Source organism: Haliotis cracherodii, unplaced genomic scaffold, assembly GCF_022045235.1.
Source record: "Haliotis cracherodii isolate W230 unplaced genomic scaffold, xgHalCrac1.p SCAF_25, whole genome shotgun sequence".
Lineage (NCBI taxonomy): Eukaryota > Metazoa > Mollusca > Gastropoda > Lepetellida > Haliotidae > Haliotis > Haliotis cracherodii.
In genome coordinates, this window is record NW_027266281.1 from 4,689,433 (window position 1) to 4,710,373 (window position 20,941).

At 40.1% G+C, this 20,941-nt stretch overlaps 1 protein-coding gene across 1 annotated transcript in view; it reads left to right on the forward strand.

The window, feature by feature from the left end:
• The window catches only part of LOC139472659 (uncharacterized), a 40,023-nt gene extending 26,404 nt beyond the window's left edge, over positions 1-13,619 (forward strand). The window contains exon 6 of the mRNA XM_071255123.1: positions 13,473-13,619. Within this exon, the coding sequence (XP_071111224.1) occupies positions 13,473-13,619 (147 nt within the window). The remainder of the gene's footprint in view (positions 1-13,472) is intronic.
• Positions 13,620-20,941: the final 7,322 nt, after the last annotated feature.

The window sequence follows — 20,941 nt, forward strand, 5'->3', positions numbered from 1 at the left end:
GGAAACACAACTACTTTAACTGAGGTAGGGGAAACACACATACTTTAACTGAGGTAGGGGAAACACAACTACTTTAACTGAGGTAGGGGAAACACAACTACATTAACTGAGGTAAGGGAAACACAACTACTTTAACTGAGGTAGGGGAAACACAACTACTTTAACTGAGGTAGGGGAAACACAACTACTTTAACTGAGGTAGGGGAAACACAACTACTTTAACTGAGGTAGGGGAAACACATCTACTGTAACTGAGGTAGTGGAAACACAACTACTTAAACTGAGGTAGGGGAAACACAACTACTTTAACTGAGGTAGATGAAACACAACTACTTTAACTGAGGTAGGGGAAAAACAATTACTTTAACTGAGGTAGAGGAAACACAGCTACTTTAACTGAGGTAGGGAAAACACAACTACTTTGACTGAGGTAGACCAAACACAACTACTTTAACTGAGGTAGGGGAAACACAACTACTTTAACTGAGGTAGACGAAACACAACTACTTAAACTGAGGTAGGGGAAACACAACTACTTTAACAGAGGTAGGGGAAACACAACTACTTTAACTGAGGTAGACGAAACACAACTACTTTAACTGAGGTAGGGGAAAAACAATTAATTTAACTGTGTTAGGGGAAACACAACTACTTTAACTGAGGTAGACGAAACACAACTACTTTAACTGAGGTAGGGGAAACACAACTACTTTAATTGAGGTAGGCGAAACACAACTACTTTAACTGGGGTAGGGGAAACACAACTACTTTAACTGAGGTAGACGAAACACAACTACTTTAACTGAGGTAGGGGAAAAACAATTAATTTAACTGTGTTAGGGGAAACACAACTACTTTAACTGAGGTAGACGAAACACAACTACTTTAACTGAGGTAGGGGAAACACAACTACTTTAACTGAGGTAGGCGAAACACAACTACTTTAACTGGGGTAGGGGAAACACAACTACTGTAACTGAGGTAGGGGAAACACAACTACATTAACTGAGGTAGGCGAAACACAACTACTTTATTTGTGGTAGGGGAAACACAACTACTTAAACTGAGGTAGGGGAAACACAACTACTTTAACTGAGGTAGTGGAAACACAACTACTTTAACTGAGGTAGGGGAAACACAACTACTTTAACTGAGGTGGGGGAAACACAACAACTTTAACTGAGGTAGACGAAACACAACTACTTTAACTCAGGTAGACGAAACACAGCTACTTTAACTGAGGTAGGGGAAACACAACTACTTTAACTGAGGTAAGGGAAACACAACTACTTTAACTGAGGTAGGGGAAACACAACTACTTTAACTGAGGTAGGGGAAACACAACTACTTTAACTGAGGTAGTGGAAACACAACTACTGTAACTGAGGTAGGGGAAACACAACTACTTTAACTGAGGTAGACGAAACACAACTACTTTAACTGAGGTAAGGGAAACACAACTACTTTAACTGAGGTAGGGGAAACACAACTACTTTAACTGAGGTAGGGGAAACACAACTACTTTAACTGAGGTAGTGGAAACACAACTACTGTAACTGAGGTAGGGGAAACACAACTACTTTAACTGAGGTAGACGAAACACAACTACTTTAACTGAGGTAGGGGAAACACAACTACTTTAACTGAGGTAGTGGAAACACAAATACTTTAACTGAGGTAGACGAAACACAACTACTTTAACTCAGGTAGGGGAAACACAACTACTTTAACTGAGGTAGAGGAAACACAACTACTTTAACTGAGGTAGTGGAAACACAACTACTTTAACTGAGGTAGGGGAAACACAACTACTTTAACTGAGGTAGACGAAACACAACTACTTTAACTGAGGTAGGGGAAACACAACTACTTTAACTGAGGTAGTGGAAACACAACTACTTTAACTGAGGTAGACGAAACACAACTACTTTAACTGGGGTAGGGGAAACACAACTACTTTAACTGAGGTAGACGAAACACAACTACTTTAACTGAGGTAGGGGAAACACAACTACTGTAACTGAGGTAGGGGAAACACAACTACTTTAACTGAGGTAGGGGAAACACAACTACTTTAAATGAGGTAAGGGAAACACAACTACTTTAACTGAGGTAAGGGAAACACAACTACATTAACTGAGGTAGGGGAAACACAACTACTTTAACTGAGGTAGGGGAAACACAACTACATTAACTGAGGTAGGGGAAACACAACTACTTTAACTGAGGTAGACGAAACACAACTACTTTAACTGAGGTAGACGAAACACAACTACTTTAACTGAGGTAGACGAAACACAACTACTTTAACTGAGGTAGGGGAAACACAACTACATTAACTGAGGTAGGGGAAACACAACTACTTTAACTGAGGTAGACGAAACACAACTACTTTAACTGAGGTAGGGGAAACACAACTACATTAACTGAGGTAGGGGAAACACAACTACTTTAACTGAGGTAGACGAAACACAACTACTTTAACTGAGGTAGACGAAACACAACTACTTTAACTGAGGTAGGGGAAACACAACTACTTTAACTGAGGTAGACGAAACACAACTACTTTAACTGAGGTAGTGGAAACACAACAACTTTAACTGAGGTAGGGGAAACACAACTACTTTAACTGAGGTAGGGGAAACACAACTACTTTAACTGAGGTAGTGGAAACACAACAACTTTAACTGAGGTAGGGGAAACACAACTACTTTAACTGAGGTAGGGGAAACACAACTACTTTAACTGAGGTAGGGGAAACACAACTACTTAAACTGAGGTAGGGGAAACACAACTACTTTAACTGAGGTAGTGGAAACACAACAACTTTAACTGAGGTAGGGGAAACACAACTACTTTAACTGAGGTAGGGGAAACACAACTACTTAAACTGAGGTAGGGGAAACACAACTACTGTAACTGAGGTAGGGGAAACACAACTACTTTAACTGAGGTAGGGGAAACACAACTACTTTAAATGAGGTAAGGGAAACACAACTACTTTAACTGAGGTAAGGGAAACACAACTACTTTAACTGAGGTAAGGGAAACACCACTACTTTAACTGAGGTAGGGGAAACACAACTACTTTAACTGAGGTAGGGGAAACACAACTACTTTAAATGAGGTAAGGGAAACACAACTACTTTAACTGAGGTAGTGGAAACACAACTACTGTAACTGAGGTAGGGGAAACACAACTACTTTAACTGAGGTAGGGGAAACACAACTACTTTAACTGAGGTAGGGGAAACACAACTACATTCACTGAGGTAGGGGAAACACAACTACTTTAACTGAGGTAGACGAAACACAACTACTTTAACTGAGGTAGGGGAAACACAACTACATTAACTGAGGTAGGGGAAACACAACTACTTTAACTGAGGTAGACGAAACACAACTACTTTAACTCAGGTAGACGAAACACAACTACTTTAACTGAGGTAGGGGAAACACAACTACTTTAACTGAGGTAAGGGAAACACAACTACTTTAACTGAGGTAGGGGAAACACAACTACTTTAACTGAGGTAGGGGAAACACAACTACTTTAACTGAGGTAGGGGAAACACAACAACTTTAACTGAGGTAGGGGAAACACAACTACTTTAACTGAGGTAGGGGAAACACAACTACTGTAACTGAGGTAGACGAAACACAACAACTTTAACTGAGGTAGGGGAAACACAACTACTTTAACTGAGGTAGGGGAAACACAACTACTTTAACTGAGGTAGGGGAAACACAACTACTTTAACTGAGGTAAGGGAAACACATCTACTTTAACTGGGGTAGGGGAAACACAACTACTTTAACTGAGGTATGGAAACACAACTACTTTAACTGAGGTAGGGGAAACACAACTACATTAACTGGGGTAGGGGAAACACAACTACTTTAACTGAGGTAGGGGAAACACAACTACTTTAACTGAGGTAGACGAAACACAACTACTTTAACTTGGGTAGGGGAAACAGAACTACTTTAACTGAGGTATGGAAACACAACTACTTTAACTGAGGTAGACGAAACACAACTACATTAACTGAGGTAGGGGAAACACAACTACTTTAACTGAGGTAGGGGAAACACAACTACTTTAACTGAGGTAGGGGAAACACAACTACTTTAACTGAGGTAGACGAAACACAACTACTTTAACTGAGGTAGGGGAACAACAACAACTATAACTGAGGTAGGGGAAACACAACTACTTTAACTGGGGTAGGGGAAACACAACTACTTTAACTGAGGTAGACGAAACACACCTACTTTAACTGAGTTAGGTGAAACACAACTACTTTAACTGAGGTAGGGGAAACACAACTACTTTAACTCAGGTAGGGGAAACACAACTACTTTAACTGAGGTAGGGCAACAGCAACTACTGTAACTGAGGTAGGGGAAACACAACTAATTTAACTGAGGTAGGGGAAACACAACTACTTTAACTGAGGTAGGGGAAACACAACTACTTTAACTGAGGTAGGGGAAACACAACTACTTTAACTGAGGTAGGGGAAACACAACTACATTAACTGAGGTAGGGGAAACACAACTACTTTAACTGAGGTAGGGGAAACACAACAACTTTAACTGAGGTAGGGGAAACACAACTACTTTAACTGAGGTAGGGGAAACACAACTACTTTAACTGAGGTAGGGGAAACACAACTACTTCAACTGAGGTAGGGGAAACACAACTACTTCAACTGAGGTAGGGGAAACACAACTACTTCAACTGAGGTAGGGGAAACACAACTACTTCAACTGAGGTAGGGGAAACACAACTACTTTAACTGAGGTAGGGGAAACACAACTACTTTAACTGAGGTAGGGGAAACACAACTACTTTAAATGAGGTAAGGGAAACACAACTACTTTAACTGAGGTAGGGGAAACGCACCTACTTTAACTGAGGTAGACGAAACACACCTACTTTAACTGAGGTAGGGGAAACACAACTACTTTAACTGAGGTAGACGAAACACACATACTATATCTGAGGCAGGGGAAACACACATACTTTAACTGAGGTAGACGAAACACAACTACTGTAACTAAGGTAGGAGAAACACAACTACTTTAACTGAGGTAGGGGAAACACAACTACTTTAACTGAGGTAGGGGAAACACAACTACTTTAACTGAGGTAGACGAAACACACATACTGTAACTGAGGTAGGGGAAACACAACTACTTTAAATGAGGTAGACGAAACACACATACTTTAACTGAGGGAGGGGAAACACAACTACTTTAACTGAGGTAGGGGAAACACAACTACATTAACTGAGGTAGGGGAAACACAACTACTTTAACTGAGGTAGTCGAAACACAACTACTTTAACTGAGGTAGGGGAAACACAACTACTTTAACTGAGGTAGGGGAAACACAACTACTTTAACTGAGGTAGGGGAAACACAACTACTTTAACTGAGGTAGGGGAAACACAACTACTTTAACTGAGGTAGGGGAAACACAACTATTTTAACTGAGGTAGGGGAAACACATCTACTTTAACTGAGGTAGACAAAACACAACTACTTTAACTGAGGTAGGGGAAACACAACTACTTTAACTGAGGTAGACGAAACACACATACTTTAACTGAGGTAGACGAAACACAACTACTTTAACTGAGGTAGACGAAACACACATACTGTAACTGAGGTAGGGGAAACACAACTACTTTAACTGAGGTAGACGAAACACATCTACTTTAACTGAGGTAGTGGAAACACAACTACTTAAACTGGGGTAGACGAAACACAACTACTTTAACTGAGGTAGGGGAAACACAACTACTTTAACTGAGGTAGACGAAACACACATACTTTAACTGAGGTAGGGGAAACACAACTACTTTAACTGAGGTAGGGGAAACACAACTACATTAACTGAGGTAGGGGAAACACAACTACTTTAACTGAGGTAGACGAAACACAACTACTTTAACTGAGATAGGGGAAACACAACTACTTTAACTGAGGTAGACGAAACACAACTACTTTAACTGAGGTAGGGGAAACACAACTACTTTAACTGAGGTAGGGGAAACACAACTACATTAACTGAGGTAGGGGAAACACAACTACTTTAACTGAGGTAGACGAAACACAACTACTTTAACTGAGGTAGGGGAAACACAAATACTTTAACTGAGGTAGGGGAAACACAACTATTTTAACTGAGGTAGGGGAAACACATCTACTTTAACTGAGGTAGACGAAACACAACTACTTTAACTGAGGTAGGGGAAACACAACTACTTTAACTGAGGTAGACGAAACACACATACTTTAACTGAGGCAGGGGAGACACACATACTTTAACTGAGGTAGACGAAACACAACTTCTTTAACTGAGGTAGGGGAAACACAACTTCTTTAACTGAGGTAGGGGAACAACAACTACTTTAACTGAGGTAGGGGAAACACAACTACTTTAACTGAGGTAGACGAAACACACCTACTTTAACTGAGGTAGACGAAACACACCTACTTTAACTCAGGTAGGGGAAACACAACTACTTTAACTGAGGTAGGGGAAACACAAATACTTTAACTGAGGTAGGGGAAACACAACTACTTTAACTGAGGTAGGTGAAACACAACTACTTTAACTGAGGTAGACGAAACACAACTACTTTAACTGAGGTAGGGGAAACACAACAACTTTAACTGAGGTAGACGAAACACAACTACTTTAACTGAGGTAGGGGAAACACAACAACTTTAACTGAGGTAGGGGAAACACAACTACTTTAACTGAGGTAGGGGAAACACACATACTTTAACTGAGGTAGGGGAAACACAACTACTTTAACTGAGGTAGGGGAAACACAAATACTTTAACTGAGGTAGGGGAAACACAACTACTTTAACTGAGGTAGACGAAACACAACTACTTTAACTGAGGTAGACGAAACACAACTACTTTAACTGAGGTAGGGGAAACACAACAACTTTAACTGAGGTAGGGGAAACACAACTACTTTAACTGAGGTAGTGGAAACACAACAACTTTAACTGAGGTAGGGGAAACGCACCTACTTTAACTGAGGTAGGGGAAACACAACTACTTTAACTGAGGTAAGGGAAACACAACTACTTTAACTCAGGTAGGGGAAACACAACTACTGTAACTGAGGTAGACGAAACACAACTACTTTAACTGAGGTAGACGAAACACACCTACTTTAACTGAGGTAGGGGAAACACAACTACTTTAACTGAGGTAAGGGAAACACAACTACTTTAACTCAGGTCGGGGAAACACAACTACTGTAACTGAGGTAGACGAAACACAACTACTTTAACTGAGGTAGGGGAAACACAACTACTTTAACTGAGGTAGGGGAAACACAACTACTTTAACTCAGGTAGGGGAAACACAACTACTTTAACTTAGGTAGACGAAACACAACTACTTTAACTGAGGTAGGGGAAACACAACTACATTAACTGAGGTAGACGAAACACATCTACTTTAACTGAGGTAGACGAAACACAACTACTTTAACTGAGGTAGGGGAAACACAACTACTTTAACTGAGGTAGACGAAACACACATACTTTAACTGGGGTAGGGGAAACACAACTACTTTAACTGGGGTAGGGGAAACACAACTACTTTAACTGAGGTAGGGGAAACACAACTACTTTAACTGAGGTAAGGGAAACACAACTACTTTAACTGAGGTAGGGGAAACACAACAACTTTAACTGAGGTAGACGAAACACACATACTTTAACTGGGGTAGGGGAAACACAACTACTTTAACTGGGGTAGACGAAACACAACTACTTTAACTGAGGTAGGGGAAACACAACTACTTTAACTGAGGTAGACGAAACACAACTACTTTAACTGAGGTAGACGAAACACAACTACTTTAACTGAGGTAGGGGAAACACAACTACTTTAACTGAGGTAGGGGAAACACAACTACTTTAACTGAGGTAGGGGAAACACAACTACTTTAACTGAGGTAGACGAAACACAACTACTTTAACTGAGGTAGGGGAAACACAACTACTTTAACTGAGGTAGGGGAAACACAATTACTTTAACTGAGGTAGGGGAAACACAACTACTTTAACTGAGGTAGTGGAAACACAACAACTTTAACTGAGGTAGACGAAACACAACTACTTTAACTGAGGTAGGGGAAACACAACTACATTAACTGAGGTAGGGCAACAGCAACTACTGTAACTGAGGTAGGGGAAACACAACTACTTTAACTGAGATAGGCGAAACACAACTACTTTAACTGAGGTAGGGGAAACACAACTACATTAACTGAGGTAGGGGAAACACAACTACTTTAACTGAGGTAGGGGAAACACAACTACTTTAACTGAGGTAGGGGAAACACAACAACTTTAACTGAGGTAGGGGAAACACAACTACATTGACTGAGATAGGCGAAACACAACTACTTTAACTGAGGTAGGGGAAACACAACTACATTGACTGAGGTAGGGGAAACACAACTACTTTAACTGGGGTAGGGGAAACACAACTACTTTAACTGAGGTAGGGGAAACACAACAACTTTAACTGAGGTAGGGGAAACACAACTACTTTAACTGAGGTAGACGAAACACACCTACTTTAACTGAGGTAGGGGAAACACAACTACTTTAACTGAGGTAGGGGAAACACAACTACTTTAACTGGGGTAGGGGAAACGCACCTACTTTAACTGAGGTAGGGGAAACACAACTACTTTAACTGAGGTAGGGGAAACACAACTACTTTAACTGAGGTAGGGGAAACACAACAACTTTAACTGAGGTAGGGGAAACACAACTACTTTAACTGAGGTAGGGGAAACACAACTACTTTAACTGAGGTAGGGGAAACACAACTACATTAACTTGGGTAGGGGAAACAGAACTACTTTAACTGAGGTATGGAAACACAACTACTTTAACTGAGTTAGGTGAAACACAACTACTTTAACTGAGGTAAGGGAAACACAACTACTTTAACTGAGGTAGGTGAAACACAACAACTTTAACTGAGGTAGGGGAAACACAACTACTTTAACTGAGGTAGACGAAACACAACTACATTAACTGAGGTAAGGGAAACACAACTACTTTAACTGAGGTAGGGGAAACACAACAACTTTAACTGAGGTAGGGGAAACACAACTACTTTAACTGAGGTAGACGAAACACAACTACTTTAACTGAGGTAGGGGAAACACAACTACTTTAACTGAGGTAGACGAAACGCACCTACTTTAACTGAGGTAGGGGAAACACAACTACTTTAACTGAGGTAGGGGAAACACAACTACTTTAACTGAGGTAGGGGAAACACAACTACTTTAACTGAGGTAAGGGAAACACAACTACTTTAACTGAGGTAGGGGAAACACAACTACTTTAACTGAGGTAGACGAAACGCACCTACTTTAACTGAGGTAGGGGAAACACAACTACTTTAACTGAGGTAGGGGAAACACAACTACTTTAACTGAGGTAGGGGAAACACAACTATTTTAACTGAGGTAGGGGAAACACAATTACTTTAACTGAGGTAGGGGAAACACAACTACTTTAACTGAGGTAGGGGGAACACAACTACTTTAACTGAGGCAGGGGAAACGCACCTACTTTAACTGAGGTAGGGGAAACACAACTACTTTAACTGAGGTAGGGGAAACACAACTACTTTAACTGAGATAGGCGAAACACAACTACTTTAACTGAGGTAGGGGAAACACAACTACATTGACTGAGGTAGGGGAAACACAACTACTTTAACTGGGGTAGGGGAAACACAACTACTTTAAATGAGGTAAGGGAAACACAACTACTTTAACTGAGGTAAGGGAAACACAACTACTTTAACTGAGGTAGGGGAAACACAACTACTTTAACTGAGGTAGGGGAAACACAACAACTTTAACTGAGGTAGGGGAAACACAACTACATTAACTTGGGTAGGGGAAACACAACTACTTTAACTGAGGTAGGGGAAACACAACTACTTTAACTGAGGTATGGAAACACAACTACTTTAACTGGGGTAGGGGAAACACAACTACATTAACTGAGGCAGGGGAAACGCACCTACTTTAACTGAGGTAGGGGAAACACAACTACTTTAACTGAGGTAGGGGAAACACAACTACTTTAACTGAGGTATGGAAACACAACTACTTTAACTGAGGTAGGGGAAACACAACTACATTAACTTGGGTAGGGGAAACAGAACTACTTTAACTGAGGTAGGGGAAACACAACAACTTTAACTGAGGTAGGGGAAACACAACTTCTTTAACTGAGGTAGGGGAAACACAACTACATTAACTTGGGTAGGGGAAACACAACTACTTTAACTGAGGTAGGGGAAACACAACTACTTTAACTGAGGTATGGAAACACAACTACTTTAACTGGGGTAGGGGAAACACAACTACATTAACTGAGGTAGGGGAAACACAGCTACTGTAACTGAGGTAGGAGAAACAGAACTACATTAACTGAGGTAGGGGAAACACAACTACTTTAACTGAGGTAGGGGAAACACAACTACTTTAACTGAGGTAGGGGAAACACAACTACTTTAACTCAGGTAGGTGAAACACAACTACTTTAACTGAGGTAGGGGAAACACAACTACTTTAACTGAGTTAGGTGAAACACAACTACTTTAACTGAGGTAAGGGAAACACAACTACTTTAACTGAGGTAGGGGAAACACAACTACTTTAACTGAGGTAGGGGAAACACAACTACTTTAACTCAGGTAGGGGAAACACAACTACTTTAACTGAGGTAAGGGAAACACAACTACTTTAACTGAGGTAGGTGAAACACAACTACTTTAACTGAGGTAGGGGAAACACAACTACTTTAACTGAGTTAGGTGAAACACAACTACTTTAACTGAGGTAAGGGAAACACAACTACTTTAACTGAGGTAGGTGAAACACAACTACTTTAACTGAGGTAGGGGAAACACAACTACTTTAACTGAGTTAGGTGAAACACAACTACTTTAACTGAGGTAAGGGAAACACAACTACTTTAACTGAGGTAGGGGAAACACAACTACTTTAACTGATGTTGTTTGTTTGTTTGTTTTTTTATTCTTTAAAGCGGCACTCAGCAGTATTCCAGCTATATGACGGCGGTCTGTAAATAATCAAGTCTGGACCAGACAATCCAGTGATTGATATCATGAGCATCGATACACACAATTGGGATCGATGACATGCATCAACCAAGTCAGCGAGCCTGACCACCCGATCCCATTTGTCGCCTCTGACGGCAAGCATGGGTTGATGAAGAACTATTCTCCCCCGGATCGTTACCTACGTGTCGTTACCCACTTGTCGTTTCCCACGTGTCGTTTCCCACGTGTCGTTAGCCACGTGTCGTTACCCAAAGTACCCGTATAGGTCGACATGTAAAGTATGTGCTTTTTTTGCTCGTCTCACTTTCGGTTTTAAATCACTTCTTCGTACCAACAGGTAAAAAAAATCCATTTGGACCAATTTTTCTCTCCATGTTTTCGGCTATCTTGAATTCCTTAATGGCCAGGGGCGGTCGGGTAGCCTAGTGGTTTAAGCGTTCGCTCGTCACGCCGAAGATCCGGGTTCGAATCCCGACATCGGTACAATGTGTGAAGCCCATTTCTGGTGTCCCCCGCCGTTGATATTGCTGGAATATTGATAAAATCGATGTAAAACCAAACTCAGTCGCAGTCCTTAATGGCCACCATTTTGTCTTTGATTTGTTTCGGATATTCTTCTTTTCAAAACAATATGTGGAGTATGAAGTGGTTCCTTAAATGAATTGAGACAGTCGTGTATCAGGAATACCTATAATACATGATATTTCATAGTTACTGCTTGAGATATATTACCAACAATTGTAGGGAATGTATGAAAATAATACAAAATCTATAGACTTCCATTCAAATTGAACATCAATTACCTTTCTGTAATTTATTTAGACATCAAATATATTATTCCGATCATTTCAAATCCAAATTTTCTTATTGGGATAGTTTTCATTTTCTAATGTTTATTCTTCAACTGCCACTCCAGACTTCAGCAATGCTGTGTGGCAACGCATTTAAACAATGGTAATTCTGTTTGCAACAACAGTTATGATGTAACCAGAACCAGAACTACATTTGAGCTACAGTTGTAAAGTGTTTCGCCTTAGAGACAAAAATATCCATCAGCAGTGTTTACTGACTGACTGAAATTTATTTTTGTTTTTATCAAAGGTTTCAGCTTGGAACCTTGGGAGTTTTGATGCTTCGTCGCTCACACTTGGTCTACACCTTTCAGTGTTTAACTGACGTTGAAAGTAAATAAAGATGTGATAATTAACTAAATGATAAATGTTCGTAAATATCCGAGATTTCCGATGACACATGAAAATCTACAATTGCTTCACATTGACACAACCAGTAAGATATGGCGACAAGAATGTAGTATCTTCCTCAAAAAGTGCTTCTCATGAAAAATACACCAAATCATTTGAAAATAAGCACATGTGTATTACTTAATGAGCATTCATAATACAATGCAGTTTGCAATATTTTTTTAAATTAACATTTTAAAGAAGGTATTATCATTCCTTCATCAAAGTACCATATCTGATTTTGATACTGACTGGTGCTTAATACTGCATCTACTTAATGGCTAAATAACACTTGAAATCTACTTGGAGTTCGTTTGCTATTGTATGTTATAACAATCGTATGGTTCAAACTATTCATTCAACTTACCTGTGAGAAATAAAAACTGCTGCTCCAAAAACTAACTGGGTCTTTACATCAGCAAATATACCACTTTCTTGACAACTAATCATGGTCATATATAGGATTTCAAATGACTAGAAATAGGCAATTATCAGTCTTTCGTGTTGCCGTTTCGAAATCAAAGATGGCCGCCTTAATGGTATCATTATGCCTGCAAATCCATTTTTATCTGACATTTCGCCCCATACTATATTTTGGTTGATTTTGTTGCATTCTCGGCGTCAACGAAAACTATGTTTTCTTCAAAGTAGTCCCATAAGGAGTTACTCCCCACTACTAGTATTGGAAACCCCGTGAAGTTCCGGGGTAGAATATGCTTGTCGTAAAAGGCGACTAACGGGATCGGGTGGTCAGGCTCGCTGACTTTGTTGAGATATGTTATCGATCCCAAATGCGTGGATCGTACTCATGATGTCACTCACCGGAATGTCTGGCCCAGACTCGATTATTTTACAAACCGCCGTCATAAAGCTGGAATATTGCTGAGTGCGGCGTTAAACAACAAACCACGCCTGATTTGTGACCTGTGACTTTGGTTTGAGAAATAAATCTAGTACGCTGGTCGCAATATACTGTGACGTGGAGAGAATGTATGCTCTAAGCTGAATCAGACAAACATTGTTTTTGATAACACATGATGTGTTTTATGTGTATCTGATTACAGAGTGCCGACCAGTGCTTCTGTGGTGATATCATCAAAACTGGGTACGCAAAGAGGCCTGACGAGGAATGCAACATGCCATGTGCAGGCGACAGCAGCTTGCTGTGCGGAGGGTACTTTAGGATAGCCATCTATAAGATTAACGCTTAAAGTACAGTAAAGTACGGTTATAACGAACTCAGAGGGACTACTAATTTTAGTTCGTTATAACCGTAGTTCGTTATAAGCATATATACAGCATAACTAAAGCAAATAGTCGGGACCCAAAAAGTAAGTTCGTTATATCCGTCAGTTCGTTATAAGTGTGTTCGTTATAACCGTAGTTTACCGTACGTGTAATCTCTTTAAGCCTTTCCTTTGAATTATGTGAGTGCCATCACCGAATTTCTGTAATCCATTCCTGTATTTGTTACCGCTATTTTGCCTTTTACGCGCATTGGAATCATTTTCGTTTAGAAATGGAGAATAGTTAATCTAGGGCATTGACACTTGATACAGAAATATTAATACTTCGCTATTTTCCTTACCTCAATCTGACCAACTTCTAATGTTTGTTTGTTTGTTTGTTGTTAAACGCCACACTCAGCAATATTCCAGCTATATGGCGGAGGTCTGTAAATAATCGAGTCTGGACCAGACAATCCAGTGATTGACCTCAAGTGCATCGGGCAAGTAATGGAATTCATTTCAGCGTGCACTGTCTCTATGTATATTCTGGTCACACAATTCCGAAATGATATGGCCGAAATAGGTACTGTGTCTATGTGTCTGATGTTAAATGCGCAATGCCAAACGTTTTATGCGTTGTGACACTTGTTCATGTAGTTTACCATTGTCTTGTTCCTTTGTTCATTTTAATTTGACATCTAGATATTAAAGTTGTTGAAAGGTCTGGTTGAAATGCTTTATTCTTATTTCTTCATTATGTACAATTTATATATTCCACTAAGAGCATTCCCCGTTTGGTTTGTTTGTTTGTTTCACGCCGCACTCAGCATTATGACGGCGGTCTGTAAATAATCGAGTCTGGACCAGACACACCAGTGATTGACGTCATGAGCATCGATCAACGCAGTTGGTTGGTTGGTTGGTTGTTTAACGCCGCACTCAGCAATATTCGAGCTATATGACTGCGGTCTGTAAATAATCGAGTCTGGACCAGACACACCAGTGATTAACGTCATGAGCATCGATCCACGCAATTGGGATACGATGACATGAATCAGCCTGACCACCCGATCCCGTTAGTCGCCTCTTGCGACAAGCACAGTCGCCATTTATGGCAAGTATGGGTTGGTGAAGGCCTAACACAGGACTAGTTTCAGTGGCAATATCGATCAGTGTTTTGATCTGATCTGAAAGAGTTTTTATCTAAAATATAGGTTAGCTACGTGATACATCGCAAAGAACAATGGGGAATGCGCCCCTCGTCGTTTATTCTCCCTGCAGTGTTTTATTGGACGATAACTCGTCGCTTATTTCTTAAATAAATAAAATACGGCTAGATCCTTTGAGGCACTGATAATGTGAAGTTCAGGTGAAAATTAATGGCTACCATATAAATAATAACGAACAGTGAGTTTTTTCCTAATTAAAAATCACCACTCACGGCATTATTTACGGCATGTTTTGAAATCTAAATTTCGGATATTTACTCGGAGAAATGAATTACAAAAATACGATATTAGTGATCATGGGAATTTATCAAATCACCAATGATCTTTCCAAAACGTCGCCGATAACCCTAGAATCGCTTAGAATGTTTTGGAAATTACGCAAATACGAACGCCGAAGTGAACTTTCCGCCATAGTTGATAATGTTTATAAAATCACGTTTCACGTGTGCCGATATTGAGACGCCAATAACATCACGTTTTTTCTGAAACTCAGCTGAGATACATACATCCTTGAATTCCTCATACATTTTAGAATCACATGACAAAGCGTGTTTGTCACCAATACAAAGTGTCCAGATGAAATCAAACAAAATAAATTATGTGAGAAAACGAACGCTGTGATCGAAAAACTGCTTTGCACTTCTTTGTAATGTAAACAAAGCAAAATTCCGATTTTACAGTGTAGCATTGTCTCCTAGTTTGAGCTATCCATTTGTCTTTTCTTTGAATCCATTGGCTCAACATTTTCAGAATATGCATGGGAAGAGAATCGTAGCAAGAATTAGGGAATTAAAAATAGATACATTGCAAATATTTGATATTTTCAACAGAAATTGTCAAAGCTTCCGTCCTGTGTGACGCCATGACTGACGCAAAATCACGCAAAACGACAATGGTATTTATCGGAATATCTGACTATTTCCGTTGGTTTCAATTAAAAATATAACAATAAATAACAGTACACAGATTTACAGAATGTTTCTAATTACTTACACGTCATATTTACGTATAAATGATCTCTGAATCAACGAAAGTCTCCTCGTCCAATCCCGTGTACTGTTGCCAGTAAACACGCCATTTTGTAAAAGTTGGTCACCGATGTGATGCCATACGTCAAATACGTGTTCATATTTGGTAATTTCTTTGAGGTGAAGGTCCGGAGCACCTTTAGAATACAGAACCACAACTTCTCGTGAGGACGATGTCTGCTGTAGGTCACATGTCTCCAAAGACAAGCAACCAGTTTTTGTGAGAATCCGTCGGACGCGAACTTGCAAACGAAGTGCAAAGTTACCTAGTCATGCCTACGACTTTACGGAACTGAAAGAAAAGGGTCGAACAGGTGACGGACACTTACGAATGTTACGGGTAGGCATGGTGTCTCGTGACTTTAGTCTACGGACACTTACGAATGATCCCGATGCCATTTGGCACACTCGCGCCCTTACGTAATCTACAAGATACCGGGTGGTGAGGAATGAGCCGATATGCTGCGAACTGAAAACGGCTCCAGGCGTCAGACGTCGAACTCGCGAGTGCGCATGAATGACATGGTATTTAATAATTCGTCGGGTGATTTTTGTGACAGAAACGTGTGGTAGGGAACACTGTAAGGATGATGTGGACAAAAGTAAGGAACGAGGAAGGCATGAGCATGGCCAGTGACGACACAACGGTGAGTTCGCTTTTGGCTCAGTACTGAAAACACGTAGCCGGTGAAAGTGTTCCAGGGGCCCGGTTCCTCAAAGCGATCTTAGCGCTACGATGATCGTAAGCCCATGTTAAAGTATGGGAGTAACGATCACCTTAGCGCAAAGATCGCTTTGAGGAACCGGGCCCTGGGCCAACTTGCACAAAGCGATCTTAGCGCTACGATGATCGTAAGCCCATGTTAAAGTATGGGACTAACGATCACCTTAGCGCAAAGATTGCTTTGAGGAACCGGGCCCTGGGCCCACTTGCACAAAGCGATCTTAGCGCTAAGATGATTGTAACTCCAATACTTTAGCATAGGCTTACAATAGTCTTAGCGCTAAGATCGCTTTGTGCAAGTGGGCCCTGGACAGTTTCCAGTAGCCAAAGTATTCGACACAAAACCATTTCATCCTTTTTACTTTTTAACTATTAGGAGCCACTAAAGAATCTATAATAGCACCTAACCATAATGATCGTAAAGGGGTGATTGATCGAAAAGGGGATCCAAGGTCTAAGGATAGAGTTCGGGGTAACCTACTCTAACACTAGCGATATTTGGATGTGTTCAGCGCCAATATAATATCCATAGTATAATGTGCATAGTAATGAAAATTTATGAATAAAAAAAATAATATAGGTATATAAGTTCCCATTTATAACAACTTTAGCCACTTGAATTACGAGAAAAACGAAATAAAAACTACGTAAAAATAATAGTGCTTTCGTAAACTAGCGCAGGCTATATTTAGTAAACAAATATTCAAAACTCTCCACACCGCTGGGCGTATTCAATAACATCAGATCACTGAGAGGAGCTTATGCACACTCGATGGCCCCTGACGTCACAGGGCATTGTTTCGCGTGTTTGAAAAGTTTGTGGTACTGTATTCTAAAGGTAGTTAAGCTATTTTTCAGGGCATTGTCAATGTTAAATGAAAGCACACTCGACCATTGTATCCTGCTGTTTACAGTTTCAGTTATGATGGAGATCTTGCATATCTTTTATACATTTTTTCACACAATTAATTTCACTTTGGATATTTGTCAATGTTCAATATGATTTCGTACGTCGACATAGGCCACAACATGTCCGAACCTTTGATAATATCGTGTTTATTTAGACATTGTTTACGTAAGAAATTGATAAGCTTATAGTGTCTTATACGATACTTCTTTCCTTTTGATAAGTGTCACAAGATGAAATGTAGATGTAACTGCAACATGTGCGTATTTCTTTGGTGTGTCATCGTCAATATCATAAGTTCATATAAACAATGTCCATGAATAGCCGCTCATTGTATTTTATAACAAAAACTGAATATATTACCTTAACAAAATGGATAATATTTTTCGGTAATATATATGCACACCTTTCCAGAAGAATTATCTTTGTCTTGGAATTGTTTTTTTATGTCGTTTAATATACAGATCAGTGATATCTAACGATTCGCCAGGTGTGCGTCAGTCACAAACATTTTACGATTTTTATTATCTGTTTATCTAAGACATTAAATGATAAGAGCAGTCGTTTTATGTTAGGGGAGATATATATATTTATCATATAATGGGTAGGTTTCTCGGCAGGATAAAGCCAACGGATAAAAACGATATCCGTTGGGGTCATATGCGGATAGAGATGCAAATATCAAAAGTCAAGTAGGGACTACTTTCACTGTTTATAAACAAACATGGCGTCGCCCTTGTCATTCGACGATCGAGTCAGAATTAACCATCGGGAATCTGGATAAACTACAGGGATAATTGCTATCATTATCAAAAGAGCAGTTTAATATACTGAAAACCTGTGTCTAACTGTGACGTAGCTAAGGCATTTTATAAGTTTTGGCATATACATTTCGAAACAATTTGGCGAGGGCACGAGGCCTAACCAAGCGAGATCAGTAGCCATATCTGTGCGTATAGATTACTGTAGACCTCTGCGGCTTGAAACCTCCTCCACAAATTAAAATAGTTGGATTTGGCCGAAATATGTTTGAATTGGTACCTTGTTTCGTTTTGTCGCTGTGTGTACATCTGACTACACTTCTTAACGTTATGACAAGACAGACCGACTGTCAACCACGTCTGACCGTGGCCGTGACGTCTCATAGACTAGGGTTATTGTAGCTTCCCTTTGACAAAGGGCAGTTACTCTAGCGGACAGACCGATGGATTGCCGCGAAAGGCAATTACAAACAATTGTTGTTTTGCGTATATGTTGCTTCGCCTCTGTATAAGAAACGGATTTCAGTTGGAACTATATTGGCTACTGTCACTGTCCGACTGACACATCACTTACCTGTGACGTAATAAATATTAATGCGCGCATTCCAGGAAAACTTACACTGTTTCGGAAATGTTTGTGAGAGAGGGAAAGCGATTTTGAAGCACAGAATTAAAGATGACATTATATGATAAAGAGGTTATCACGCTTGTGTGTTTGGGGATGGTAAATATCTTGTATTAGGAATAAACACTATGTATTTAGCTCGCCGAGGCTCGCTAAATACAATGTTTATTCCTAATGCAGGATATTTACCAAAGTTATATAAGTGGCGCGTCACAACTGGATCTGAAACATTAAAAGTTCACTGTGACTATATCTCAACTAAATGGAGTTGACGTTACCCCAAGGTTAACCACCATAATCAAAAAGATTCTGTCTGGATAAACTTGACCTGAAACACTGGAGACCAACCAATATGAAGTGGTGCTCGCAACTGGAGTTCAAACAGTAGAGACCAACCAATATGAAGTGGTGCTCGCAACTGGAGATCAAACATTAGAGACCAACCAATATGAAGTGGTGTTCACAACTGGAGTTCAAACATTAGAGACCAACCAATATGAAGTGGTGTTCACAACTGGAGCTGAAACATTAGAAACCAACGCATTATATGAAGTGGTGCCTCACAGCTGGAGCTGAAACATAAAATACCCTCTCATTTTCCAGGAAGTGGCGCTTCTCAAACTTATCTGAAACATTGAAAGACCAACCCTTTAAAATAGGATTAACTGGATCTAAAACATTAAAATACATTAACATGACATGACTAAATCATTGTTACAAAAGTTACATGCCAGAACGGGAACACCACAGAGGTTGATAACTGCAAATCTTTGCACTGACTATTGTGACTAAATTAATGGTCAAACGGAGACAGCGTATCTCTTCATTTTAACCTGAAGCTTAGAGCTTTGAAATGTATATATCATTATATGTGCTCTAGAGATCAGACTTCCAGACGACCTCAGCTGACACTACAACTGCCTTTCTACGGTAACTGGGGTATCATTGGGTGTGGACAGCACCCGCAACTCATTCTTACACTTCACCATGAATGCGGAAGGTTATACTTTCTCTACTACTCGGAACATTCGGACCAGCAAAATACACCCCTATATCTACTGACCACATTCTTCACAGAGAAAGTCCAGCATAGCATGGCTTTCTCAGAATGAAGCCCACATGACCACGGACTGTTGCAATGTGTAACCCATGTCCAGGCACCTTGGTCGTCTAGGTATAACGTTCAATTGTAAAAGGACATGCTTACATTCAGTCAAAGTCACCGTGTCTATAGAAACTATATGGAGTTAAAGTAGCACCGAGTTTACACCAAAATATTGAGAAAAAGATTTTGTCTGGAAAAACTATGTGCTTCGCCTAAGTGACGCGTCTCAATTGGACATACATCGTAAAACCCAGCTCATACCAGTAAGAACTGGTGCATCACAACTGGCCCTGAAACATATGAGAACAACTCATTATCTGAAGGGGTGCTCACCACTGGACCTTAAACATATGAGAACAACTCATTATCTGAATGGGTGCTTGCCACTGGACCTGAAACATATGAGAACAACGCATCATAGGAATGGTGCTAACAACTTGACCTGAAACATATGAGAACAACTCATCATAGGCAGTGGTGCTCCCAACTGGACCTAAAACATTGGAGACCAACTAATATGAAGTGGCGCGTCACAACTGGACCTGAAACATATGAGAACAACAAATCATAGGAAGTGGTGCTCACAACTTGACCTGAAATATTTGAGAACAACGCATCATAGGAAGTGGTGCTCATAACTTGACCTGAAACATTAGAGACCAACTCATCATAGGCAGTGCTGCACACAACTGGACCTAAAACATTGGGGACCAACTAATATGAAGTGGCGCGTCACAACTGGACCTGAAACATATGAGAACAACAAATCATAGGAAGTGGTGCTCACAACTTGACCTGAAACATATGAGAACAACTCATCATAAGGCAGTGGTTTTCCCAACTGGACCTAAAACATTGGAGACCCACTAATATGAAGTGGCGCGTCACAACTGGACCTGAAATATAAGAGAACAACGCATCATAG